This window comes from Sander vitreus, chromosome 1 (genome assembly GCF_031162955.1).
Source record: "Sander vitreus isolate 19-12246 chromosome 1, sanVit1, whole genome shotgun sequence".
Taxonomy (NCBI): domain Eukaryota; kingdom Metazoa; phylum Chordata; class Actinopteri; order Perciformes; family Percidae; genus Sander; species Sander vitreus.
In genome coordinates this window covers 33,146,093-33,171,526 of record NC_135855.1, presented here as the reverse complement: position 1 = coordinate 33,171,526, position 25,434 = coordinate 33,146,093, and the positions used below count along the sequence as shown (strand labels likewise).

Below are 25,434 nucleotides of genomic sequence, written 5' to 3'. Positions count from 1 at the left end.
AGTAGTGGAAAAATACAGCTTTCAGTTTAAAAAAAATCATATTTCTTACCTTGAGAAGAGTGATGAGGTGTAAATATGGCACTCAGCTGGATTTCTCCATTTTTTTATCCTTGTCTTTGTCTGTTGTTCCATTGGTTCCCTCTGTAGACGCCTCCTTGGTGGAAGTTGCTGTCTTCGGCCTCTCCTCTGGCATTTCAGAAGGTTCCAGCACTGTGGTGCCCCGGCTTGTGTTGCAACCCATGATTTGGCAAAATCTTAGTTTCTACAGTGTGCTGTTCAGCTGATGGGAGGCAGAGGCGTATGGAGTGTTGAACTACTGGTCATAACCCTAAGACCCGTATAAGTGTTGTGGGCTCAGGTGCCTTTGTTCTCTATGGCAACCTCAAGACTTCCTGTTAATTTTGGGCACCTGACTGTGTTGGTTTCATTTTATGAGCCTTTGTCTGCCGTTTGTACTGCCTTTTTGTAATTACCTCCTAAGCAACACTGGTTGAGAATTAACTCCGTAGCATGCCAAAACATGGTTACTGATAAACACTGAAGGGGATTGTGTGTCAATCACAGGGCAGCCATGGTTTCCAACAATGGATGTGCTGGGAGTTTCTGCTTTTATTCCGTCATACAATAGGAATTTATAATTTTTATTTATCACCAGTCAGTTAATGTCAGAGCAGATCTGTATTTACAGGTCTACTGGGTCTTAGGAAACAAAATGTGTAGATCATTACTACAGACCGCTTTGTATGAAGGTGGAGTGTGAGTGTGAAAACTGAAAATCAATTATATTAAATAATACAATTACAGTCTATACTATAAATTATGAAAGTGGGTCCCTTGCTGGTTGGTCATTAGGTAGTACTGCTCTGCCAAGTAAAAACAGGAACCACAGCAGAGTGACTGTTTAACTTTTTAAAGTGGAAATTCAACAGAATCCAAACAGTATTTGCTGTTAAAGTCTGACAATTTTGTTAAAGAATGAAGAGAATAATTTATTGAATAATAGTTTATTGAATAAGACTGTTATACAAAGACAGGAATAGGACACATATTGTCAAAAAATGTATGTTTATTTTGTATGTATCTTTTTTTTTAACACTGATTGCTTTTCAAAAACTGGAGTTCATGGTGACACTTGGAAGATTACATGAAAAGCATTTCAATTTAGCAGCATCTTTTAACAACAATTAAAGACATGGTTTCAGACATGAATCAAACATACTCTGCTTTATGTTTACTTCACACATTTTTATTATTGTCTAGGCCTATTTAGAAAAGAAGATGTCTCCTACTTTACTATAAAGTTAATTCTCACTGTTGGCTATGTGCACTGGAGGTTCAAACTTCCTCCAGTTTCCACATCATATCTGTGTAGGTTGAATACTGGACCGTGATTATTTTTCAAACAAAATCCTTGTACACATCTAAAACTCAGATTGAATTTAGAGAAACTTGGTCCCTTCAGCAGATGAAAGTGAAACAGCAAACAAATATTCTGCACGTTCAAATAACCAAATGATGTAACAATAAGTAAAACACTTTTCTTCAATATAGTATTAAATCACCCATGATATTGTAATCAATCAATCAATATTGTGATGATTATAACTGACAACTAATGAAAACCCCAAATTCAGTATCTCAGAAAATTTGAATATTACTTAAGACCAATACAAAAAAAAGAGGATTTTTAGAAATGTTGGCCAACTGAAAAGTATGAACATGACAAGTATGATCATGTACAGCACTCAATACTTAGTTGGGGCTCCTTTTGTCTGAATTACTGCAGCAATGCGGCGTGGCATGGAGTCGATCAGTCTGTGGCACTGCTCAGGTGTTATGAGAGCCCAGGTTGCTCTGATAGTGGCCTTCAGCTCTTCTGCATTGTTGGGTCTGGTGCATCGCATCTTCCTCTTCACAATACCCCATAGATTTTCTATAGGGTTAAGGTCAGGCGAGTTTGCTGGCCAATTAAGAACAGGGATACCATGGTCCTTAAACCAGGTACTGGTAGCTTTGGCACTGTGTGCAGGTGCCAAGTCCTGTTGGAAAATTAAATCTGCATCTCCATGAAAGTTGGTCAGCAGCAGGAAGCATGAAGTGCTCTAAAACTTCCTGGTAGACGGCTGCATTGACCCTTGACCTCAGAAAACACAGTGGACCAACACCAGCAGATGACATGGCACTCCAAAACATCACTGACTGTGGAAACTTTACACTGGACTTCAAGCAACGTGGATTCTGTGCCTCTCCTCTCTTCCTCCAGACTCTGGGACCTTGATTTCCAAAGGAAATGCAAAATTTACTTTCATCAGAGAACATAACTTTGGACCACTCAAATTTTCTGAGATACTGAATTTGGTGTTTTCATTAGTTGTCAGTTCTAATCATCAAAATCTGAATAAAGTTTCATGCTGCTCCAACTTCTGCACTTTCCCTTCATTCCTGCAAAGAATTGAAAAATCACGTTTCATCATGTTTTCCAATGGCGATTTTAGACCCTTTTTAGGGGGCTCAAGCCAGGTTCAAAGGGCTTGAAACTGATTTGATATCCTGTGTCGCTATTGCCAATGCTATGCACTTGTAACCCAGGCACGGAAAGGGTTAACAGAAACGTAATGTTGGCCAATCGGAGGTGGTTGTGCCAGACTCCCACCTTTGCCTGAGTCTCTATCTAATTTGTCACAGGGAGAGCAGGAGCAGTTGTCAAGTTTAATGTTGGTAGTCCCCAGAGAAGAAGTTGGTCATTTCATGGTGCAGATTAGAACCCAAATTAAAACGTAAGCAACTAAAATTGCTGAATGTTAGAACATTGTGTCAAATTGGTTGTGACTTGTGAAGTGTCAGGTTTAGTTCCATCATAGTGTTAATAGTGTCAAAAAACGCTACCTGACGTTGTTGTTCAGTAGCTAGTTTAGAGATTATCGGCTAATGAAATTACTGATTTAGCGGGGGGGGTTTAACACTTTTGGAAGGCACTGTATCCGTGTCACATTCTAATTAGGGGCTGAGCCCCCCTAAAGGTCTGATCCTAGAATCACCCCTGATGTTTTCAACAGTCCCAAATTAGCAGGACTTTTATAATGTTTGAGTATATTCAAGAATGTATCATTACAGGATAAAAACGCACTGAACACTTCATCATCCCTCAGTTAATCAGAATCGAGCCAGTTAGAATCAAGTATTTATTAAAGCCATAGACACTGATGAAGCTTGACATTCGCTCACCCACATGAGCAGGCAAGCTTGTCATACAGTTTCAACTGCAGTACTTGGTTTAACTTTATGATTCGTACACGTCCACCAGTAAGCTGCTCAGGACGACCACAATCATCTACGATCTGCCACTGAGCTGAGGGTTTAGTGCCTTTTTCAAGGACCGTAAGTGTCAGAAATAGTGCAGGGCAAAAAAAACCCAAAAAGGACAGACTGCAGACGAGATGTAGAGCTGATAACGAATATGGCCCAAAGGAATTCCTAAAGAATTATCTTACCGCTGGAAAACATTTTTGAAATTGGTGTTAAATGACCAGAGAAAACAGAGAAAAGAAACTGTTATATTCCCTTTTTTTTAAGATTCTTTTTTTCAGAAATGAAAGGGGAGAGAGAGGGGGAATGTCATGCAGCAAAGGGCCGCAGGTCAGAGTCAAACCCAGGCCCGCTGTGTCGAGAAGTGAACCTCTATAAATGGGCACCCGCTCTACCAACTGAGCTATCCGGGCACCCGATGTTCCCTTTTTTAAATATTGGCAAAGTGTTCCTTCAACAGATATCTGTAAAGGAACACCTGCCATTGTAGTTACAGCCTCAGAAACCGGAGCAGTGAGACTTCGTGCTCCTCTCTGCTCTAGTGCAGCTTAGGCCTTGTAACTGGAGATGGTTGGTGCTGGTCTCTTCTTGTCACGCGATCATTCACCACATTCCTTAGTCGCCTCTGCCAGGCTGACTGACCCTCCAAGCAAAGCCTCTTCGCTGAAGGACCATCTTCCTCCTCCTCCCCTTCCTCCTCCTTTTCCTCTTCTCTATCCAGTGATACCACATAGCATCGCCTGTTGGGTGACCTGCCCGTCCTGATCATGTTATTGATCTCACGCAGACACTGTGGAGAGACGGAAGGGATATTTGTAGCAATATTCAACCATAACTTATTTACTTAGCTGTGACTTAATCACTGAATCATCATGAAATTAATACTTTATCTCCGTTAAAAAGGTTTACTAATAAAAATGTATATCCCATACCTTCTACACTGTGAACAAATTGAATTTTGAACAATTTCATCACAGAAAAAGGTTACCAACATTATATCTACAGACCTCTCGGGGGCTTGAGTTGAAGTAGTACGAGAGTCCGGGTGTACGGGGGGGAGTGGTTTCTGTGTTGTGTGGTGAAATGTAGATGGAGTGGCTGCTGGACAGCCGCTGTCTGTGAGGAGATGCTTTCCACTGTCTGGGGTATGGAGACAAAGGAGGAGTGTCTCCCTACACAAGAGTGACACAGCATTGTGTTAAAAAAAAATCCCATCTTAAGTGATGTAGTGATACAGTATTAGGGCTGCGCAATATATTGTTTTTTTATTGTCATCGCAATATCAACTGCCGCAATAAACACATCGCAAAATGCTGCAACATATCGCAAAAGACACTCAGAGATTTTTTGTGTTAGTACAAAGAAAATATCAGCAGAGAATTTTTTTTGGGGCATTTCTGCCTTTATTAGACAGAGATATGAAAGGGGAGAGAGAGTGGGAAGACATGCAGGAAAACGGTCACATTCAAACCCTGGACCCAGTGCGTTGAGGAAGAAGCCTCTGTATATATGCGCCTGCTCTACCAACTGAGCTAAACGGCCACTTTTGTATACAATTTAATGTTTAATTTGTTCAATAACGAATGTTAGATATGATTTCCTTTGGTTTGTTTTAAATTCAACAAGCAATTCTTTGTATTTAAGCACAATACTGAAAGCGGCAGAAATGCAGAACTGACTACACTTTTATATAGTTTATTTATGGAAAGTAATATCATTATCGTGATATTCAACAACGTCATCGCATATCACATATTTTCCTCGTATCGTGCAGCCCTATACAGTATTATGATATTTTACATATACATTAATGGGCTTTTGGGTTTTTGTGACCTCAGCTTGTTACTTTCTGTTCTTGTTCAGTTGTCAAAATTCTGAGACTTAAAATGGTTCACTTACTGCAGAGGTTGGGGCAAACTGCTTGGCAAAGTGCTGCATCTTTGTCGTGTAGATCTGGTTGTAAAAGTAAATAAGATTTCCCCTCTCCTGGCTAGGTTCTGGGTAATGTGTTGACAGTGTGTTGGGGGTTGGAATACTGATGCCGTGGTTTCCATTATCTGTAATCAACAATGTAATAAATAGTCGCCTCTCACCGTGGAATTACAGTACATTGTCTCCCGTTCCATTAATGATATAATGAAGGTAATATAGTGTGAGTTATTGTGGTAACTTGATGTGTTTAATTTTTTGTACAATGAGTCATTGCTCTCCAGCAACATAATACATGACTTATGGCTGACATAGATGTGCTGCCTAAAGGGCTTCAGTTAAAGGTAACATGTTGTGAGTCCAGCTGTAGATGTTAGATGTAGTGTTTTATTTGGGCTAACAGGATGTGTCTGTCATTGCAATAGCAAAATCAAAGCATGTGTAATCTTTTAATTAAATTAGCATTGTTTTAGCAACTTTGCCCAAAACAATAAATAAAAAGTTGCAAGTAAAAATCATTTAGTAAGTAAAAGGCTAAACAAAGTGGCTAAACAAACACATTTATAGTAATATGAGTATGAAGAAAGAAAAGTTGAGTTAGTATACACTGATGTATTTCTTAATCTGTGTAACTCAGCTTGTATTCGTCACCTCTAGGTAATGAGAGGAAATAATAATTCCATACTGTATTTTCCTGCATGCAGTTTACATATTTTCTTACTAAAGGTTTTCTTACTGTTGTTTCCAGTGAGATCATTTTCTGTCTCTCTTCTGGACATCAGCACATTTTTGCAGACCTGAGAACAGAAAATGTCTGTGTTCATAACTTTTGAACTAATAAAGCTGAAACCTTAATCACACTTTCAGTATGTTAATCACACAATCTGTCAATTTGATGACACAGTTTTGATATTCAGTAACATCCAAGTCACACATCTTATATTTTAACTATCCAATTTTGTAAGCAATTTAGCTTCTTGATATGACAGTGATAGAGACTATGCATCAGCCACACTGTTTTCTTTATGGGTCACAATGACAAGCAGAATGATCAAAAAAATGAATAAAAAATAACTTACACTTTTGCTGGCAAGTGGCTGAGTTTTGTAGCACTTCATTATGCGTTTGAAGGGTATCTCCAGCTTTGTAATCTGTAAAAGCAATGCCATAAATAAATAATTGATTATGTAATATGTGTTGTTACAGTACATGCCGGAATCTGAATGGAGTCAAACCATAAACCTTTCCTGGAAAAAACTATTAAGCAGGTGACATAAGCTGCATCAGGACAACACACCACAAATGGACAAAACTTAAGTATAAAATGGTAAACTAGGTTAGCCTAACCATATTAAAAAAACTTCACTTCACTTCACTTCTTGACCTACAGTTATAATATCCCCTAGACCCAGACATCCAGTTGCATATTCTGTATATCAGCATGTTTACCAAATCAACAAATGACCATAAAAGGTGCTGAGAGAGTACTCTCAGAGCTATCAAAGCCTAGTCTCGCTTCACCAGACCCTCCGCCGCAGCGCTGTGGAGGAGGGTCTGGCAAGTCCACACAGCATTCTGGAATGGGAGAAAAACGTGGTCTGGTTTATTGGCATTTCTTTAAACCAATCACAATCGTCTTGGGCGGTGCTAAGTGACGGACGGAGCCACGGTGCCGCTGCATTTTGTACATGTGTACGTTCAAAAGTTGTTTTAGTCGTGCAACAGAAAACTTAGATTGGACAGATAGTCTAGCTAGCTGTCTGGATGTATCCTGCAGAGATCTGAGGAGCAGTTAACCATAGATAGTAATATTACAACACAAAGAAAGCGAAAGGTACCGGACATCCGGCCGAAAAGAGGGACATCTGGCGGAATTTCCGGCGGCACCGGAGCAATCCCGGAAGTGGAATGTTGTGGATATACTGTAGACTAATCAAAGCCCACCTTAGGTATAATGTAGATAGCGCACAGGAGCAGTTGGTCCAGGTGACGGTCTACCATGAGGTCAGTGGAGTGGACCAGAGAGTACTCAAAACCAGTCCAGATCTTCAGCCGCAGCTCATCACTAATGTTCAGTGTGGAACACATCTCCCTCAGATGTTTACCCATCAAGCTGTAAACCTGAACCAAAGAGAAAACATGACCATACTAAACATCTCAAAATATTCCAAACAAATGATTACATTCCCATATTACCTTGTGTCACCGTTATAACATACAAACATAGTGTATAATATATAGTAAAAGTAAAGTTTGGCCATTTGATCAGCTGGACATGAGCTAAACAGTACAGAATACAGTGTGGTCTGTCACTAACTCCTGCATCATTTGAATCAACTTTAATGTAGATGATTATTATTATTATTATTATTATTATTATTAGATGTAGATTAGCTGTTTTTTTTTCTCTCTTGATTGAATTTTTAAATGGTTATTGTAATTGTGGCTCCAAATAACAGTTATCGTCACACTCCAGCAGAATGTTATGGTGTGGTAGATTAACTGACCTTGCGAGCAAACAGATGGAGGGGGTTGCTTCTCTGAGGCCTGTTTCCAGCTGATGGGGAACTCTGTTGGTCAGTGCTGTCAGACAGTTCAGCTCCCAAATTGAGATCCACTGACAAAAACAGTCAAATCCATAATAAAAATACTGTAGTCCGTTTTCAATTAAAATTTGTCAAAAAAGGGAGCTTTGACACTACGTGTATACCTCCTGGTCGGTTTCTGTCAGGTTGAAAGTCTGTTCTCTTTGAATCTTCAAGCTGTGTAGGAAGCATCACCTGCATATGACACAAAAACCCTCATTAAAGCCACGTATGTGTGAAAAAACACTACTGCTTCTGCTGTTCTGATAAAGGTCTGTCATTCGGTCAGTAGAAAGAAACATTTGAATCGTATTTCTAATTTAATCAGAAATTGTCACCAGCATCACCTTGGAAGAACCTTGATTATTAAATCTTAGATAACTCCTGGTGCCAGGTAAAGTGTTTTTTGCGTGTTATTGCCAACCTGTTTGCAGGTAGGCAGATGGCCCTCGTTGGCTCTGATGTCTTCCCACAGCGGTGAGTCGCTGGTCCAGGCCAAGCTCTCCAGAACTTTCTCTTGAACTTGGGCGAGGTGTCTCACTACAGCACGAGGCAGGCCCACTTCAGCCCGCAACACCAACTCAATCACCTGTCAGACCATAGGAAATCAAAATGGAGGACGGAGGTATCCTCAAAACTGAAGGTGGCATGGATGTTGCTTTGGTTCAAATCTCAAACCAGATGGGAAACTATCTGGTAAAAAAAACTGGATCTCTACTCCCTCAGAAACCACTGTTAAGATTCACACGAGACAGGAATGTGTCCGTTTTAAAGTAACAAACGCTGAATTGGCATCTATATTGGCTAATGCAAACCCTGACAAATATTTGTAAAATCCTGTCTGTGCACATTCTCTTATTTCATGGACATTTATTAAATGACATGCAAATGTATAAAATGTAAACAGCTTCAGTAAGTATACAATAAAGCAAGCAATAAAAGCAAGCTTGGGCACACCTTCAGGAAGTGATATGGTGCCAGTTTTAAGATCTGAAGGATAAGGGGGAAGTCATATGGTAGATGGTTTGAGGATATGGTAATCTCCAGACAACAGGCCACCAGACAGCACTGGAAAAGATCATTCTCCAAGATGACCTGCGACAAACACATGCACATCACAAAACGAAAATGTAAATGAAATTTAGAGATCAAAACTTTTCAGGAAGGCTCAGGAAGGACATACACATAGTAAGTATAGCCCATTCTGCATCACTCAGTGACATGCAGTGCCCCCAGTGTGCGGAAAGAGTTTTGTTAAACAGCAGTTCCACCTGTGGCCACATGAGGGCAGTACACTCACCGAGATGTCACTGATGCCCAGCCTCTTCCTCTCTTGACTGGCAAGGCACTCGAGGGTCCTGTAATACCAGATCATGGCTTCACAGCAGCACTTTACTGCCAAATCTGTGAAAAGTATCACATGGATTGTATGTGACATGTATCAACAACAAACATTTCTTTCAGAATCTGATACATGTCATTAAAAAACACTCTCTAGCCATGTGGGGATTTAAAATACTGTAGGTGAGCAGAGAGTGGTTCCCTGCTCTGCTCAAAGAGACGTTGTTGCTTCTGATAGAAACAGTGATCATAAAATCAACCATAAAAATTCTAGGCTAAAAACCAGTAACACTGTGAAGCCTCTAATTGTCTGTCCTCCCGAAATATTGAACATAAGGTAACAGAGTTCTTTAAATGTGAATGCATTTATCGCCAACATTGAAGTTACTATCACATCCCCTCGTCCCATTATTGTAGGATCATTCATCATTTAAGTATACCATTGGCATTCTCATTTCCTGCATTGTCCCTGTGGTGTTGCAGAAATGTGCGTAGCATAGATGTCAGTCTCGTTTCAATCACCTTGGTTGGATCTCTGGAGCAGGCCCTGAATCAGAGGAATCATATTAGTTAGTATAGTAGCATAGTGATTAAATGAATGGGAGTTGTTAGAAAACATTTAAATTATTTAAAAGGCCACACAAGGTTTCTCAAAGTCCTCAATGCAACTGTAAAATAATTTAAAGAGTATACAGGAACCTCCTAAACTAAACATAATGTTTACACATAGTGATACAAACCTTTGTCTTAATGCAAACCTGTGTGCCTAAGTAGCCCTTGTTATATAGTGTCAAAACCAAAGCTATATGGAGAGATATTGCAGTAACACTACAGAGACATCATTCTCTCTGTGGCACTGATTAATTATTTAAGGTCTTTTGTGGTTTATTGCAACTGGTATAGTGTTTTGTTACACTACTTGTTGTGTACTAACATAACACACAGAGATAATGTCGTAATTCTGAGATTCCATACCGACAAAATGGCCGCTGTGTGAGTAATACTGTAAGACGGTAGTGCTAACCTGAACACAGCAATCAGACAGTCACTAGGGCCAAACCTTGGCCGTCCTCGGTTACCCTGAGGCCCGGTTGCCATGGTGAAATCCACACTCACACAGGATGAGAGTCAGCACAGGAATGGGCACCTAAACAAGGAAAAGAACATTAGAAACAAACCTTTCAGTGCAGTACAATCTGGCATCATCAGTCAACCACTAAATTAATACAATTTGTAAAAATGGTTAAATGTCATTGCTTAATTTATATTTACTATTTTCATGTATCTTTAGCTTTATATCAGTCTGACACTACTTTTTTTTAAGAAGCTAGGCATAATGACAACACTCACATATTGTACTTATTAAAGTGATAGACAGGATAAACATGGACAGGGTTTCTATTAAGTCAAATGGCCAGCCTTTCCGAAGCTAAATAATCTGACTACCAGTATCTCACAAATGTAAACATTACATCTTGTTTGAACACAAACACAAATGTACCTACCATTTAGGCTAGTGGTTGTTACTTCCTGTAACCAAGTCAGTGGCCCAGCCAATAAAGCCAACCAATAGTTATAGCATGTAACTCAACAACTTGTGTACAAATAAATTAGTAATGTGTACGAATATTACTTAGTACATTTTAGAGGTGCTAGTAGGTGGATTTTTGAACTTTGGACAGAGCTAGGCTAGCTGTTTCCTCCTGCTTCCAGTTTGTATGCTAAACTAAGCTAATCCCCTGCTGGTTGGAGCTTCATATTTAGCAGAAAGTGGTATCAATCTTCTCATTTGTGATGAGTCATATGTGTTACTGTACATCATACATAAATGTCGACTGATGGGTTGAGTGTGTAACAAGAGGACTATTTTAGAAGCCAGAGAAGACTTGTGTCTGTTAGACGGCTTGGCAAACAAGATTATTTTCAGTTTAACCGACTGTTATGTTCTTTGTCAGCTATATTGGCTAATGCAAACCCTGACAAATATTTGTAAAATCCTGTCTGTGCACATTCTCTTATTTCATGGACATTTATTAAATGACATGCAAATGTATAAAATGTAAACAGCTTCAGTAAGTATACAATAAAGCAAGCAATAAAAGCAAGCTTGGGCACACCTTCAGGAAGTGATATGGTGCCAGTTTTAAGATCTGAAGGATAAGGGGGAAGTCATATGGTAGATGGTTTGAGGATATGGTAATCTCCAGACAACAGGCCACCAGACAAACAAGATTATTTTCAGTTTAACCGACTGTTATGTTCTTTGTCAGCTTCCATTACAGGAGCTTTAGTCCCAGGCTGTATAATGTGAACAATGATCACAGGTGATTGGAGGCCATGGGTCTTATCCAACACCACTTGTATCGGGGTATTTTTACATAGTTGTAGTACTATTGGTACTTTTACTTCTTACTTTTACTAAATTCCTTTCTCCACTGGAAAAAGCCCTCTTCTCTATCTCACCCATTTCAGTTTCTGTGTGTGTTTGTTCCCCTCCACGTCCGGCCTCAATGGACACTCTGTTCCTCTGATCATTCCCACATGTGCAGTTTATCATTCTGAGCTACTGTCCTCAATGAGTCAGACAGACCTGCAGACGGCATGTGGTGATACACGTGTGTGTGTGTGTGTGTGTGTGTGTGTGCGAGATACAGAGAAGGAAACAAGCTGAGAAACTAAGAAAGCTTGGAGAGGTTGTACGATACTGAACTGTGATTGTGTTTCTTCATCGGTCTTGTAAGTCTATACAGGCCGGGCACCATGTGTGCAGGACACTAATACAAATCCTCGAGCTATATACAAATCAAATATAACCATACTCATCAACTTTTATTGTGGTAATGAACCTAATATTTCCTCTTCATGGAGCCATTTTGAGCCCATCACTTTATCAGATTTAGTTAAAAACGTTATTTGCTTTCTTTTGGAGATACTATATATAAATAGTCACAGTCAGTCTAGCTGCCTGTTGTAAAAAGCTCTCTGGACTTTCTTCCTTAAAACATTGCTTGTCCACTCACACAGGCTGGTATTCTAAATAACACTTTCTTAATGACCCTTTTTTTGACAATGCCAGTGGCTTTACAGCTGTAACTTTCATTACAAGCTACCTTTGTTTCAGTCTGCAACCGTTTCCTCCACTAATGTCACACAGCTTTGTTATTAATAGTATTTGATTCTGACATTTGCTTCAACGCTCACGCAAGACGCTTCTTCACTCTTGCTTTATTTGTCTGTCTTCACACATCTCCAAGATAAGGTCCCTTTTATCCTGTGGTGATCTTAATGAAGTTGTTAATGACATTAATGATTGGTCATTATTGCAGCTCATTTGTTAATTTTGTTTAAATGACCAGGTTACGTATGTTAAGAGCAGGCATCCTTATTACGGAGAGAAAAAAATCTCTACATCTTCCCATTCTGTATTGTTTGAGAATTTAATTATTTGGGGTCAAATAAGGTTAAGATGTTTTTACTATTGTGTAATGCCTGTAATGTTTGTCTCTGTGAGAGTGTAAACTAGGACATAACAGTAATAATCAGTGTAAGGAACAGAGAGACTTATATAAAAGATACTTCTTCACCAAAGCATATTTCCATAAAGCATTGTCCGGTGTGTCTGCAGTGTATTCTGTGTGGAGGGACCAGAGACCTCAAAGACTGTCTTTCCTCTGAATGAGCATAGTCTTCACAGCACTGCAGGTTAATGGACTAACAAAAGCTTTCACTTGATTCACTTTATTCTCAGATGCAACACTTTCAAATACTGAAATCAGGAGAGTAGACCGTGTATTTATGACACGTTATGTCTTCATCAGTCAATTTCGACAGCTGCAGGTTTAAGACAAGATATTTGTTGCAAGAAAACACGCAAAACTAATACAGACTGACTGTATCCGCATTAGTAGGCACACAGCTGCTCATACACACTGTATGAGACTTTGAGTCATACTGTACATACAATATGACCTCCAGGCCCTGACCATTATCTGATTAACAATGCCCAGATTTGTGAAGAAATCTTTGTTCATGGACCTTTGACAACCGATGGGTTAATGTGCCATTACCAAGGGTAGTCCCAGACAGCTTTCCATATAATGTCAGAATCATGTAAAACACATACAGAGAATTCGACTCTGTCTTTTTGTTGCTCTCAAAGTACACAGAAATAGACATATGGCTAAAAGCAACATCCAACATGTTTTGTTGGTGTTTTTATTTTCCTGGAAAGTCTGTAATAAAATCAGAAATCAATTTACACTCTGAGAAATGTAAAATCTGCTGCCAATTTTTATGGGTTACACCCTTTTCCTGTTTTCTTCACTGACATAAGTTACTTCCACTTTCAGACATGTGCTAAGCATTTAAATGTTACTTTAGTTAACTGAATTAATGTCGTTTTTGATTATCAATAAAACGGTATTGTAAGTGCATTAGGCCTGGCTGCAATTGACCCATTTAAAATAGTCAATTGTAAACCGTAGAGGTTCAGTCTGTGCTACAGCATTTAGTTATTATAACTAATGTAGAAGTGGATGATGACAGTGTTACATTTTGCTTGTCAGCTGACTTTTCATGCAATATATCAGTCATGTCATCTAAATTGAACTTTTGACCTAGAAAACTAAAGTCATATAGATGGTAAAAGTCACTTACCAGAGCCAGATTGAGAGTCTTTTGATCCAAGAATCCCCTGTATGACTCTTATATGTCCGGCTGGTAGCACAGAAGTGGTGCAGCATGGTTCACAGTAGGTTGAGGAAGTTCAGATCATTGGCCTTTCTCAGACATGCCCCAACTTGTCACTTGGGTCTTGTTGCTATGAGAAGCAATGAACAGTTGTTGAAGTAACATACACAGGCCACTGTGCACCACCAAGAGGAGGAGTGGAGGACTTACAGTAGAGAGGAAAATGTGTTAACCCTTTGCTGATGTTCAGCAGTTTAACTGTTTACCCACTGATGTGTTAAACCCTGCATGTGGTATTGGTTAAGAAGAGAATTAGAAAACAGTTTGATGGACAAACAGCAGCACTGTTTATTATGAATCATAAAAGCTACCAATATAACACGCAAAGAATGTTGGTAACATCAACCAATGACATATTTCTAGATATAGTGCTCATATGCTCATTTTCAGGTTCATAATTGTATTTATAGGTTATATCAGAATAGGTTTACTATTAAAAATAAAACATTTTGTTGTGCTGCACATTGCTGCGGTCCCTCTTTTCCCCCTGTGTGTTGAGCTCTCTGTTTTAGCTACAGAGTGAGACATCTCACTTCTGTACCATCTTTGCTGGGAGTCACACATGCGCAGTAACTATGTAAGGACTACTACACAGGTCAGAAGCAGAGCATGAGGGAGTGCCATGCTAGCAGCTAGGCGAGCATTATAACGTGTGTTACAAACGCACGTTCGTCACGGAAGTAAAGGCTGGACTACAACACAGCTGTTTGGAGCAGTTTGTGGAGATGTTAAGTGCCTTTGGGATGGAGTTTGGGCTTTTTCACTCTGTAAACCTATAACGTGCACAAAAAAGATATATAACACAATAAAGGGAAGGGGAAAAGCCAAAAAGCACAATATGAGCACTTTAAGATTAAGTGAACCACCAACATTGAAACAGTTTTCAAAACGTTTATGCAATACTTAGGCTATGTACCGCATGCTGCATTACAATAGCTATAATTAGCACTGAGAGAACCCAATGGTGCTCCTTTTTTTCTACTTGCACTCTGAATATTGATGTTGTTAGTAACACCTGTTTTCTGATTTGTTACTCTAGCACGTTGATTAAAAAAGGAACCCCTTTATACTTACTTCTTTTAACTTAAAGTTAATTTAAAATGTTCTAATGTAGACAATTCTACATTAGGGTTCAGTTACCTCAATTTAAGTACAGTTTATTTTCTGTCACTGCAGTTTTAATGCATAGAAAAGCTTACAAAGTGCTTTCATCCAGGATCAGAAGATCATTATTTCCTGTGCCTTCCCACTGAATCTGCTTTCTACAGTGAGTGCCAGTGTGGAAAACGGATTGGAGCAGAACAGTAATAAAGGGTACACTTCATGTGCCATAAAGATCCCGACACTAATGATTTCTTGAATAAGGCGCCGAGTCAAAGCAACAGGCAAGGCACGCATAATTGATAGTCAGAAGAATATGTTTAATAAAAATAATTAAACCTCAATTTCCTCTATAGAACTTCATAGAAAGTAATCCAATAAATTACAAATGACTTTTAAGACGCATTTTCCTGCACTACATAAAGAATTATTTGACTACACAGACCACAACTTGCAAATATTACAACTGTCCAACGAAGAAGAAAAAAAAAAACTGACCAGGGTGACATTTAGGATATCATCAAGCTTGAAAATCAAAATACAAAACCAATGATGCTCGTTTTGTCATCTCAGTGATAACATGTATGAAAACGGAAAGTAAACCTCATTGTACAGCAGTAGTGTGTTTTGTAATTCCTCTTGCATATTGGTCATTGTTTACTTGTGTTTAACGCACAACACTGCCTCTCTAGCAGCAACAGTGCTTTGGGAGTCCTTGTACAGTTACAACCTCGAAAAAAAATAATTTAAAGACAAGCAAAAAGTCCAATCTTTAGTCTACCATTTTTTCCATATGTGGCCTAAAGAGGTTTAGCACAGTCATCAATCCATCAACCCATCGCTGTGGGGCAACAACAAAAATTAACAAGTCGTTAGATCAATCACCTACAGCAGAAGAAGCAATGGCTGGGTGTTTGCATAAGGGCACTACAAGTTTAAAGAGAGCAGAGGTGCAGATATACAAAATGACAGTGGCATGTTTAAGTTCATTGCTCAGACATAGAAAAATACTGTAATGTTAGTAATAAAAAAAAAATTGCATTGCAAGCAAAACCCATGACGAGGTGTGTATATATATATATATAACAGGCATACAAGGAAATCACTTTAAAGCAACATCGGAAATCAAAAGGTGTCTTCAGTCTTTGTGTTCAGACCGCGGGGCTGCTCATGGTTTCACCCACTACAGAACAATGCTACAGCAACACTTAAGAACTAATCAGACTGAGTTAATTCAGGGGGGGGGGGGGCGGACAAAAACCTCACCTCAGAAATAATTTTGAAATGTGTATCTAACAGTCCACTGTCTAACAGCAGTCCTAGAGCCAGAGAAAATTACAAAAGGTACTTCGGCTTGAGTGAATTCCAGTGTTTATGTGTATCCTGGTTACAGATGAATGCGAAAAATGTGCAGGGACGATGAACGAAATGCATAGGCATGGACGCGGAGCACAAATCTGAGCTGTTAGTTTGTCAGACAGACGTCAAACGAGAGCGTGAGGTACAGGATAAGGGCACTTCTACATCTAGCTGAAGCTCCATTAATCAGCAGAACAGAGTCGAGACAAAGTGAAATAGACACAACCAAGCTGCAAACTCCCACCAACACACGCTGCGATTGTTTAGCCCTTCCTGAAGCAAACCTGTCTGGCACAGTGTTAAATGTAATACTCAGACGATGACAATTACTACAATCTTAAGAGAGGATTTGAACTATTTTGTGCTTGTGCCGTGCATGTTGTGTAAGACTTTGGTAGACAGGTGCTCGTGTAACACAGAGTCCAAAGGACTGTAATTTCCTTCAAATTTCTTATGGCATGTTTGAAAGTCAAAAACACTTGTAACGGTAGTAGTTTTCTACTGGTTGTAGCCTTGCAAGGCACCCTCCTTAATACACAACAATCAAACTGGAAAGTTATGGAAGCAGGAGATACCAGGTGAGAGGAGTCCAGCCAAAGAAAACACAGTGGAAGCTCACAGTAAAAAAAGGGCCTCTGACACACACACATTCCAGCAGAAACGAGGACATTATGTACATGGACAGCAAAATAACACACCCATGCAAATGTACATCTGCACAGTGAAGCCAATCCATCTAGCACAGTTGAGGTAAAATACAGTCAAATATGCCGGGGTTGTTGTTGAAATATCCATATCATCAGTAATCCTGAATTTGTCTTCTACACAGAGACCACAAAACTAAGTCAAAACCTCAAAAGGGTCAAAGGGCAGTTTTTTTGGCACACAGTAAAAGGTTGTTTTCTGTTCCTCACAGCTCGAGGAGTTAGACTCAGATACTGTAGTCAAAATCAACAGATGTGCAAGTGAACGTGTATGCCTACTGGGAGTAGCTAAAGTGCACCAGGGACATGTTGTGACATGTTTGTAAGGTGATGGTGAAAATGAGTTTCTAAAATCAGATAACGTGAAAAATGAAACCTCAAAAAGAAATTACGACAATTTAATTAGAATCCATTTGACAGCTTTAGGCTTATGGGTTTTATTTAAAAAAAAAAAAAAAATAAATAAAAAAATTCCCCAGGTTTCCCCCCAAATTGGATATTAAAGCGGGAGCTGCAGGTAATTTGGGTTTCTAAAAAGTTAAGTGAACTAATGCAGGAACAAACTCAAAATGATATGAAGGTAAGGGACAGGTAAGTGAGGCTGCGTGAGTTGTGCACTGGGGTGGAACATGGCAGATATAATCTACAGCTTCAGTGACATTCATTAGCTGCCCAAGTTATTGCTGACATATCCAACGTATGATCTGCAAAGCATAAGTGTCAACGAACCTGTAAAAGTACCGACTATTTACAAGAGAAACCAAAGTGTTTGTCAAGTGTCATTCCCCCAACCCCCAACAATCAAAATATATTAATAGTACAGCTCAACGAGCATGTTGATGTGGTTTCACTTTTTTAATAAAATTAAATCCTGACATAATTACAATAATGCCGTTTTTTTTTGTTGCAATTGTACATAATTGTGGTACAAGTTCACAAAGTTCAGAAATCTACTAAAGTCTGACATGCAAAATGTCTCAAAACAAGACTGTACCTTGTGAACAAACACTGAAATTTTATTTCAGTTCATTTTAAGTCAGTTTTTCCTGTTTTTTTTAAAGGTTTTTGTAGTCTTTATTACACAACATTTTAGTTACTTCTTGTATTTACATGTAAAGAAATCGCAACATTAAGTGCTGGAAAATCCATATATATGTGAATATATGTATACATTTCTAGGCGATACATAAATAAATTTATAATTATATATTCATAGGATCATTCCTAATCACTGGAGTCTGAATCATCTGATGAAGAAGAGCTCCCAGACTCTGATGAAGATGACTCAGCTTTCCCCGAACCCTCAGGACCACTGTTTTCCTTTTGTTCTACAGAGTCATCTTCTTCTTCTTCGTCTTCTAATGCCTCGTCATCCTCGCCTCCGTCCCTTTCTGCCGCTCGCCGAGCTATCTCCTGTGGCGATGACTGGGAGACTGCAGGTGGCGGAGGACGAGCAGGAGGTAGGGTGGGGTCACTGTTTGAGCTCTGCGGCTGTGTGGCAGACACAGGAAGGTTAAGGCCTGGAGTGAGAAGCATCCCTGGGTAAAGCATACTGGAGAGTAACAAGGGGTTAAGAGACAGTGGGTGACCGGAGGCTGCAGAGGCAGCTGAAGCACTTTGTGGGGCGGTAGCAGAGGAAGCGGAGCTGGAAGTGGAAGAAGGAGTCGAGTTTGAGGCCTCTGTCCTTTCTCCTTTGGTGTCTGAGGTGTGAGAGGGGGCTTTAGAGGCAGACAGCTCTCCTGTCACAGCGCTGCTGATTCCCTTTGTCTTCTCCTCAGAGCCTGCTGTGCCTTCCTGAGCAGGCTTCCCGAGCAAGTTGCTCATGCCAAGCAGGTTTGGCAATCCAGCCATACCAGACAGCATCATGGGAAACATGGCAGCTAAGTTACTTGCAGCCAGGTTGCTAGCGTCAGACGGCAGCCCCATCAGGCCTGCGGTGAGCTGCAGGGACTGTAAGTTCTGGAGGTTTTGCTGGAAGGCCTGCAGGCTGCTCAGGTCCATTCCAGAGAGGAGGCCGTTGGCCAGCAGGGGGTTCAGAGCCAGGGCAGAGGCTGCTGGGTTGGGTGCAGCAGCGGCTGCTGCCGCCGCTACCTTAGCCAAAGGATTCTTAGGTCGGCGTCCACGCCGGCTCACCTCCTCGGGAACGATGGGTCCCGTCAGGATCCTGTCAAACATGCTCTCTGGGAGGTAACCCTGGAGAAAACGTGGAAGATACATGCAGGATTAGCAGTTTTACACAGCACAGCTAAAGATGATTTTTCATTACAAATATCATAGTACAAGTAATAACAGTAGGGTAAACAAACACATTCATTGCTAGTTTATTAGGTACAGCTGGCTAAAACTAATGCAGTCTACTACAACAGCCATGCAGCTAATCCTACATTCATGAAGGTTACATAACTTTGTTATATAACCTTAGCCTGTCCTCATTCATGTACAATATTATTAACACATCTCAGTATAACACAATGCAATTCAATAGAACCACAAAATAGAGCCTTTAAAATGTTCATAAAGTTGAATCGCCCAGAAGAAGTCAAGGCCTTCATGAAAGGATTTGTTGCTGAGCAGTTGGCTGCATTACATTTGGCTAGAAGTACCTTATAAAATGACTGTTACATCAAGAACCTTTAACAAAAGTGCCAATATACAAAGTCAGTGAGGATGAACGTGTTACTTTGTGACTCACCGACTGTTTGACAACATCAGCCCATTCAGGTGGGACTCCGTACTCAGGGTTCTCCTGAAGGAACCGGCACAGATCCTTCAGAGGAGGCGCAAAGGCTCCACCAACCTACAGGAAGGATTACAGGCAACATGAACAAACGCACAACAGGCAAGATACACATTTTACATTTAGGAAACATCATCTCAGGTGCGTAAACACCACTCTGTCAATCATACTGCAAATCATTCAAATATCACTTACTTAACAACCTTGTTTAAAAGGGATAAGTAGTAGTAGGATCTCATTTTAAAGTGACATTATTGACCATTAATGGCATTATTTTTGAAGAATTTTTGAAAGTGTTGAGGATGTTCTCAAACCCACATATAATAACACAAACACACCTTGCGTGCATTTCTCCTGTTGATGATCTGGACCCTTTCCTCTCCCGTCAGGCTGTTCACATCAATCTTGTTGGGGTTCCTACAGCGGTGCCTCTTCTGCTTGGGCCGACCGTCCTGGAAGTGGAACTGCATTTGCATCTTGTTTACCCCCTAGACATGAAATGAAAAAAATATGTCATGTTGACAGAAAATGTCTAACTGCAGTGACTTTTCTGCACGAGCTAGCTATTAGTTTACAAGGTATTGCATCAATTGCATTAGAAAAACTCTGCCCCTGTGGGTGGGTTTATGTGACAGCAACACAGTATGTACAACATATTGATTATTCCATGAAATCCTCATTTCAACTATCTGAACATTTTTGATATCTTATCATGACCTTCAACTGCATGTTAACTCAGTGCACGTATTTACCTTTAACATAACCAGAAAGAAATCTCTCTTTCCTGTAACACCACAAAAAAATATATAGGAAAAAATGGACTCACAGGTATAAAGGCTCCTGTGTCTGCCACAAAGCCAGGGTGCTCCATTAGCCACTGTTCCAGATCTTTCCTCCTGGGAGCGTCGTCCCCAGCGAGCCGAGTGCCATCTTTGAGGTTGATGACAGGGACCCTGCTGTCAGTGTCCGCTGGGACCTGACTGGAGCTCTGGCTGAAGCCCGGCACAGGGGCCACAGCCATGCCCACCTGGCCAATACCACCCCACCCTGGAGGCACCTGGAGATACGCGAGCAAAAAAAAAAGTGTTTTACATCATTTACATTACATCATATACAGCAAAGTTTAGCAAACAAACTTTATTATTTTACATTGTAATCTGTACAAATAACCATAGCACCAACCATAATTTCAAATGTGAAGCTTTGTGGTACCATATATATCTATTATGGCACACAAGCTCCTAAGTTAACTGCTTACCTGATCAGGAACAGCAGGGACTCTACTCCTGTTCATGAAGAGCAGGTCCATCCCCTCCACGTTCTTCCTCCTCCCCCTCCGCCTCTTAACCACTGGCTGGCCATCCAGTACTCCGTTGAGCCTCATCTGACCAGTAAGACCTGGAGGCACTGCAGAAGACGCACCCGGTTAGCTGTGAACTACTGTGTCAAGTTTTAATTTAAAGAGTAATGATGAAGCTTTGAGATACATCTGGAAATTATCTTAAATTTTAGGCACATTCACTCTCAGATTTAAATAAACTTTTTAGGACTTTCAACTCTAGTTACTGTAGTTTATGAAAAAGTCCAGATATATTTCAGACTGAACATTTTCTACTTAAATATCTGTGTAAACAAAGCGAGTAGGGCTACAGAAGTTGGCTAGTGTCTATGTGGTCTTCAAGTCACCACATATATACTTTGCTGCCATCTAGTGGGGGTAAAGGAAAACAGGATGGCTCGTCTCAACACATTCCGTATGCACAGGTCTCACTCTATTTGCTGTATTTTAAATAAACACACCAGTCTGGAAGCTGCACTGAGGCTTGGTGATGTCTGCCAGGCCTGTGTCCGAGGCGCTCTGCAGCTCATGAAGCCGTGCCAGGTACTGCTGCTGGGCCTGGGGGCCCTCTTCCGACTCCAGGGGCCTCTTCAGAGGTAGACCTTGTTTCTGGAAGGTCAACTTCAGACCTCCCTCCTGCTATGCACACAGACAAACAAAGGTGTTGGATACGCCTAGGAAGATTTATAATCACAGAAAAAAAAAAGAATTATAAACAAGGAGAAACTTAAGCTTAATTTGTGCTTTTCTAATTCTTCTCAGACTGTTTAGGGAGCTTTCTCTGTCCGTTTGTCTATCCTGCTATTTAAGGCTCAAAGTAAATTTGTCTTGTGTTATTTCCACATTTCTAGGTATGTTGAATTTCTATTTATGTCAAATTATCTCATTTATAAGAATGTCTTACAATGAAGGCAAATATGTTCAAGGTATTTTCTTGTTAGTAGTACTGGGACAAATGGACACAGAGGGTAGTGGCTATTAGGGCAGTGGGACAATCTATTCATAGTTTGGACTGTAGTGGAAAGCCATGCCAAAGAGATAGCTGCTGTCAGTATATACATATTGTACAGGTAAGAAGCAGCAGGTGTCTGAAGGTCTGCTTTGTAAAAATAAACATACAATTTGGGAAAAGATCCTTGTCAAAAAGCAACATAAAAAGCAAAAAATAAATGGAAGCAAGTCAGAGGCCTGCCAAGTTAATAGCCACATTGCCTAGAAGCATATTAGAGAACACCCACAGCCAAGGTCTCCATTTCAATCAGATTATAAGCAAGACTCCTTCAGTCTAGAGAGGCTTCAAACTGAACCTTATTATATTCTCATGACTGAATGATTTGTGCTCATGTAATCACAGCCTCGGAGCCCAATTCAAATTGAGTGTGTGGGAAAACCGAGGAAGGCTGCTATTAAATTAATCTTGCCTCCTGCCAGGCAGTCAAAACCACTAATCACACCCAAAGGAAAGAAGGAAGAGAACCAGAGAAACATGCTGAACACGGCAGCTAGCACCGGTCATGGCAGCAGAAGTGGTAGGGTCCTACGATTAGGGCGAAGCGGAGGAAGGAGGGGAGGAAGGGAGAAATCAACATACATCGTTGAGTTTTACTGAGAACTCCTTGTTTTCTGCAACATGCTTGGTCACCTTTGACCCCTGTGGTGAGGAAGAGGGGTCCTCGCACAGGCTGTTGGCGTTGTCCAGCAGCTTAGTGGTGTAGAAGGAGGCCACTGCACCTCCAGGCTCGTAGACCCGACGTGTTCCTGACCACTTGCCCTTCAGCACTGCCTGGCAGATGCTGTCCAGGCGGTTGATGATCACACGATCCTGAATAAACAGCACAGACAATCAGCCCACTCAAACTCTTGTATCGGTTTGATTTCCCTTCTCCCCACTATGCTGCATGTTTTTAATATTGATAAGTTTTTAGGACTTCCATCACTAAAAGTAATCAGAGACAAATACTTATTATATTCAATGATCAAATATTCCCCTTAGCTTAATACTCAATTTGATGCTTTGTAAGCCATGCAGTTTTGTTGTTATGTACAGTATCAGTAACAGGAACTGGATTGCACACATGTACAGTAGTTCACCTTTGGCCAGTAGGATGCAGCGAGCATGTACCCTCCTCCCTGGAAAGGATGCGAGGAGTTGTTAGCGATGCCGTTCTCGGCCGCATGGGTGTCTTGGGTTTCATCCTGTGTAGTGCTCAGAGATGCCACACTATCCTCATCAAAGCCCTTTACAGTTGTTGCTGCCGGCACTGAGAATGTTACAGGACACAGAGACAGACCTGAGAAACACACCTAAACATTTTAAAGTATGCTCACTTCTTTGGACACATTTTTATATATCTCTTATTATTAAACACGGTCCTCTAGAGTCAGCAGCAGAATAACTAAAGAAAAAAAAAAGTGGATAGTATATTTATTTTAAACAATCTAGATAGTTAGTAATTGAGTGAAACGTGTCTTTGCTCCAAACAAAACATTAAGGGCGTTTTCACACCTACCTCATTTGGTCCGGACTTTCGGACTTTTCAGTTTGGTCCGAACCAAAATTGCAGGTGCGAAAGGTGCCTTGGACCATGGTCCGGATCAAAAGACCAAATTTAGGTCCGATCAAAAGAGGTGGTCTCGGTCCGGACCAAACTGAACCATGGTTCGGTTTGTTTGCCTTATGAAAACACTTTTTGGATGGCTTGACTTTAGGACCAATTACAGGAAGCTCTGGCAGGCTATCATTGTTTTATAAGACCGGGGAAGCTCCTTAAGGAATAGCTCAGCGCTTACGTGTATGTGAGAGAGAGACGGTGAATGTGCTCAGAGCAGACAGCTGTCGGCTATCAGAGCAGAGAATAAATCAGCAGTTTACTTGTTAAATGGTAGTAAATGTACAGCATAGGTTTCAGTTTGTCTCTGAATAAATGCTGCAGCTCCTCAAACCCCAAGTAAAGTTCCCGTGTCTTGCTTCTCAACAACGCAACAAAACAAAAAGAGCTGCCAAAAACTCCGACAGAGAGAGGATACGAGAGGACGGGGAAGCCCGTCTACAAACCAATCAGTTACAACTGTCGGGAGACGCAGCGCACGTATGTGATGACGACAGGACGTAGGTTTGTCACGGATAGTTCTTTAGTGCGCTTGCATAACTGCGGTGTGAAACCAAAACTTTCCGGATCAAATGTATACAATGTAACAAAAACATGAACCTTGGTCCAGACCTTGGTTCAGACTTTCAGGTGTGAAAATGCCCTAAATCATAATTTTTTTTTGGTCACCTACACATTAGAAAGAGTTTGGGTTTGAGGTTCTCACCTTTCTTCTTCCCTTCCCTTCCCTCACTTTCACTGTCCTCGGAAGAGGATGAGGAGGAGGACGAGGATGACGAAGAGCCAGAAGAGCAAGATGATGAAGAGGAGGATGAGCTGGACCCGGAATGTGACGAGGAAGAAGAGGATGATGAGGAGGAGGAAGAGGAGCGTGATGAAGAGCTTGAGGAAGAGCCATCTGAGTCAGACTCTGAGCCATGCCTAGCCTCCCTGCGGCTCCTCTTGCTGGCCTTCTTAGGTTTCCTCTCAGAGGAGTTGGGTGTCAGGGGTTTGGTTCGTGCCGCCACCATCTGCCTCTCTTTATCCCTCATCTCAGACACCGGCTTCTCCTCCAGACCTGTGGGAGTAGCTGGTGCTAGAGGAGGGCTCCAACTCTCCCCCTGCTTTTCCCGGCCGTCCTCCCCCTCTGAGGCTAGTTCCACTTTAGGTACAACCCCACTGGACTCTGCATCTCTCGGCGTGGGTGGAGGCAGCGGAGAACCTGTCAACACTGAGCTAGAGGCCTGGCACTGAGGGTGTAGAAGCAGGGTGGATGTGTGCGATTGCTGCTGTGCAGCTTTTGTTTGGCTGTAGTTGCGTTGGGCAGCCATGAAGCTGAGCTCAGGGTCTCTCAGAATGTGGTAATCTGTGCGGCTGACGCCATGCTTGGCAGCTCCAATTAGCAGGTCGTGGTCATGGGTACCAGCCTCCCACCAGACGGGCAAGTCAGAGCTCATCTGGCACAGCGGCAGGCGCTCATAGAGTAACTGATGGCGGATTACTTGTTCCCTCACCTGGCGAAGCAACTCTACTCTGTACAGTGTACGAGATGCTCGCTCCTCTGTGATGGGCTGGATGGTCAGAGACGGGTCCACTGCAGAGTCTGGAACAAAGACGAAGGAGGAGGTGTGAGAGAGAGTGTGTAAGACAAAATTAAGGCTGCTCCACAGGTACAGGACAACCCAAAGACCTGTTT

General features: G+C 41.1%; 2 protein-coding genes across 14 annotated transcripts in view; both read right to left on the bottom strand.

The window, feature by feature from the left end:
* Positions 1-1,048: 1,048 nt before the first annotated feature.
* Positions 1,049-13,991, bottom strand: LOC144519640 (retinoblastoma-like protein 2). 3 transcript variants are annotated; one of them, XM_078252929.1, is made up of 14 exons: positions 13,818-13,990; positions 10,186-10,308; positions 9,602-9,708; positions 9,121-9,224; positions 8,778-8,915; positions 8,245-8,409; positions 7,946-8,015; positions 7,743-7,852; positions 7,180-7,356; positions 6,315-6,386; positions 5,972-6,032; positions 5,206-5,363; positions 4,314-4,478; positions 1,049-4,096 (listed from the first exon to the last, which is right to left on the bottom strand). In XM_078252929.1, exons 2-14 carry the CDS (start codon positions 10,257-10,259, stop codon positions 3,845-3,847), a joined length of 1,653 nt encoding a protein of 550 aa, XP_078109055.1. In that variant the 5' UTR covers positions 10,260-10,308; positions 13,818-13,990; the 3' UTR covers positions 1,049-3,844. The 3 variants fall into 3 exon arrangements, with proteins under 3 accessions (XP_078109055.1, XP_078109064.1, XP_078109072.1); XM_078252938.1 differs by lacking the exon at positions 13,818-13,990 and having other exon boundaries at positions 9,684-9,708; positions 10,186-10,251; XM_078252946.1 differs by lacking the exon at positions 5,206-5,363 and having other exon boundaries at positions 4,003-4,096; positions 13,818-13,991.
* A 1,319-nt stretch (positions 13,992-15,310) lies between these two features.
* The window catches only part of chd9 (chromodomain helicase DNA binding protein 9), a 76,653-nt gene continuing 66,529 nt past the window's right edge, over positions 15,311-25,434 (bottom strand). For 4 of the 11 annotated variants that reach the window (XM_078252831.1, XM_078252840.1, XM_078252908.1 and 1 more), the window contains 9 exons: positions 24,466-25,341; positions 23,242-23,441; positions 22,742-22,972; positions 21,612-21,789; positions 21,070-21,218; positions 20,638-20,868; positions 20,150-20,299; positions 19,767-19,871; positions 15,311-19,267 (listed from right to left, as the gene is read on the bottom strand). In XM_078252831.1, coding sequence (XP_078108957.1) covers positions 18,299-19,267; positions 19,767-19,871; positions 20,150-20,299; positions 20,638-20,868; positions 21,070-21,218; positions 21,612-21,789; positions 22,742-22,972; positions 23,242-23,441; positions 24,466-25,341 — 3,089 coding nt within the window. In that variant the 3' untranslated portion in view covers positions 15,311-18,298. The remainder of the gene's footprint in view (positions 19,268-19,766; positions 19,872-20,149; positions 20,300-20,637; positions 20,869-21,069; positions 21,219-21,611; positions 21,790-22,741; positions 22,973-23,241; positions 23,442-24,465; positions 25,342-25,434) is intronic. The other 7 variants (XM_078252856.1, XM_078252864.1, XM_078252873.1 and 4 more) reach the window with 5 other exon arrangements.

Bases quoted from the DNA above. Each gene is read 5' to 3' on its own strand.
- LOC144519640 (XM_078252929.1), bottom strand. From the start codon at position 10,259: ATGGCAACCGGGCCTCAGGGTAACCGAGGACGGCCAAGGTTTGGCCCT. The intron at 8,016-8,244 runs GTTGGCAATAAC...TGTCATATGCAG, and splicing joins ATCTGCCTACCTGCAAACAG to GTGATGCTTCCTACACAGCT. The intron at 4,097-4,313 runs GTCTGTAGATAT...GTCTCTCCACAG, and splicing joins TCAACTCAAGCCCCCGAGAG to TGTCTGCGTGAGATCAATAA.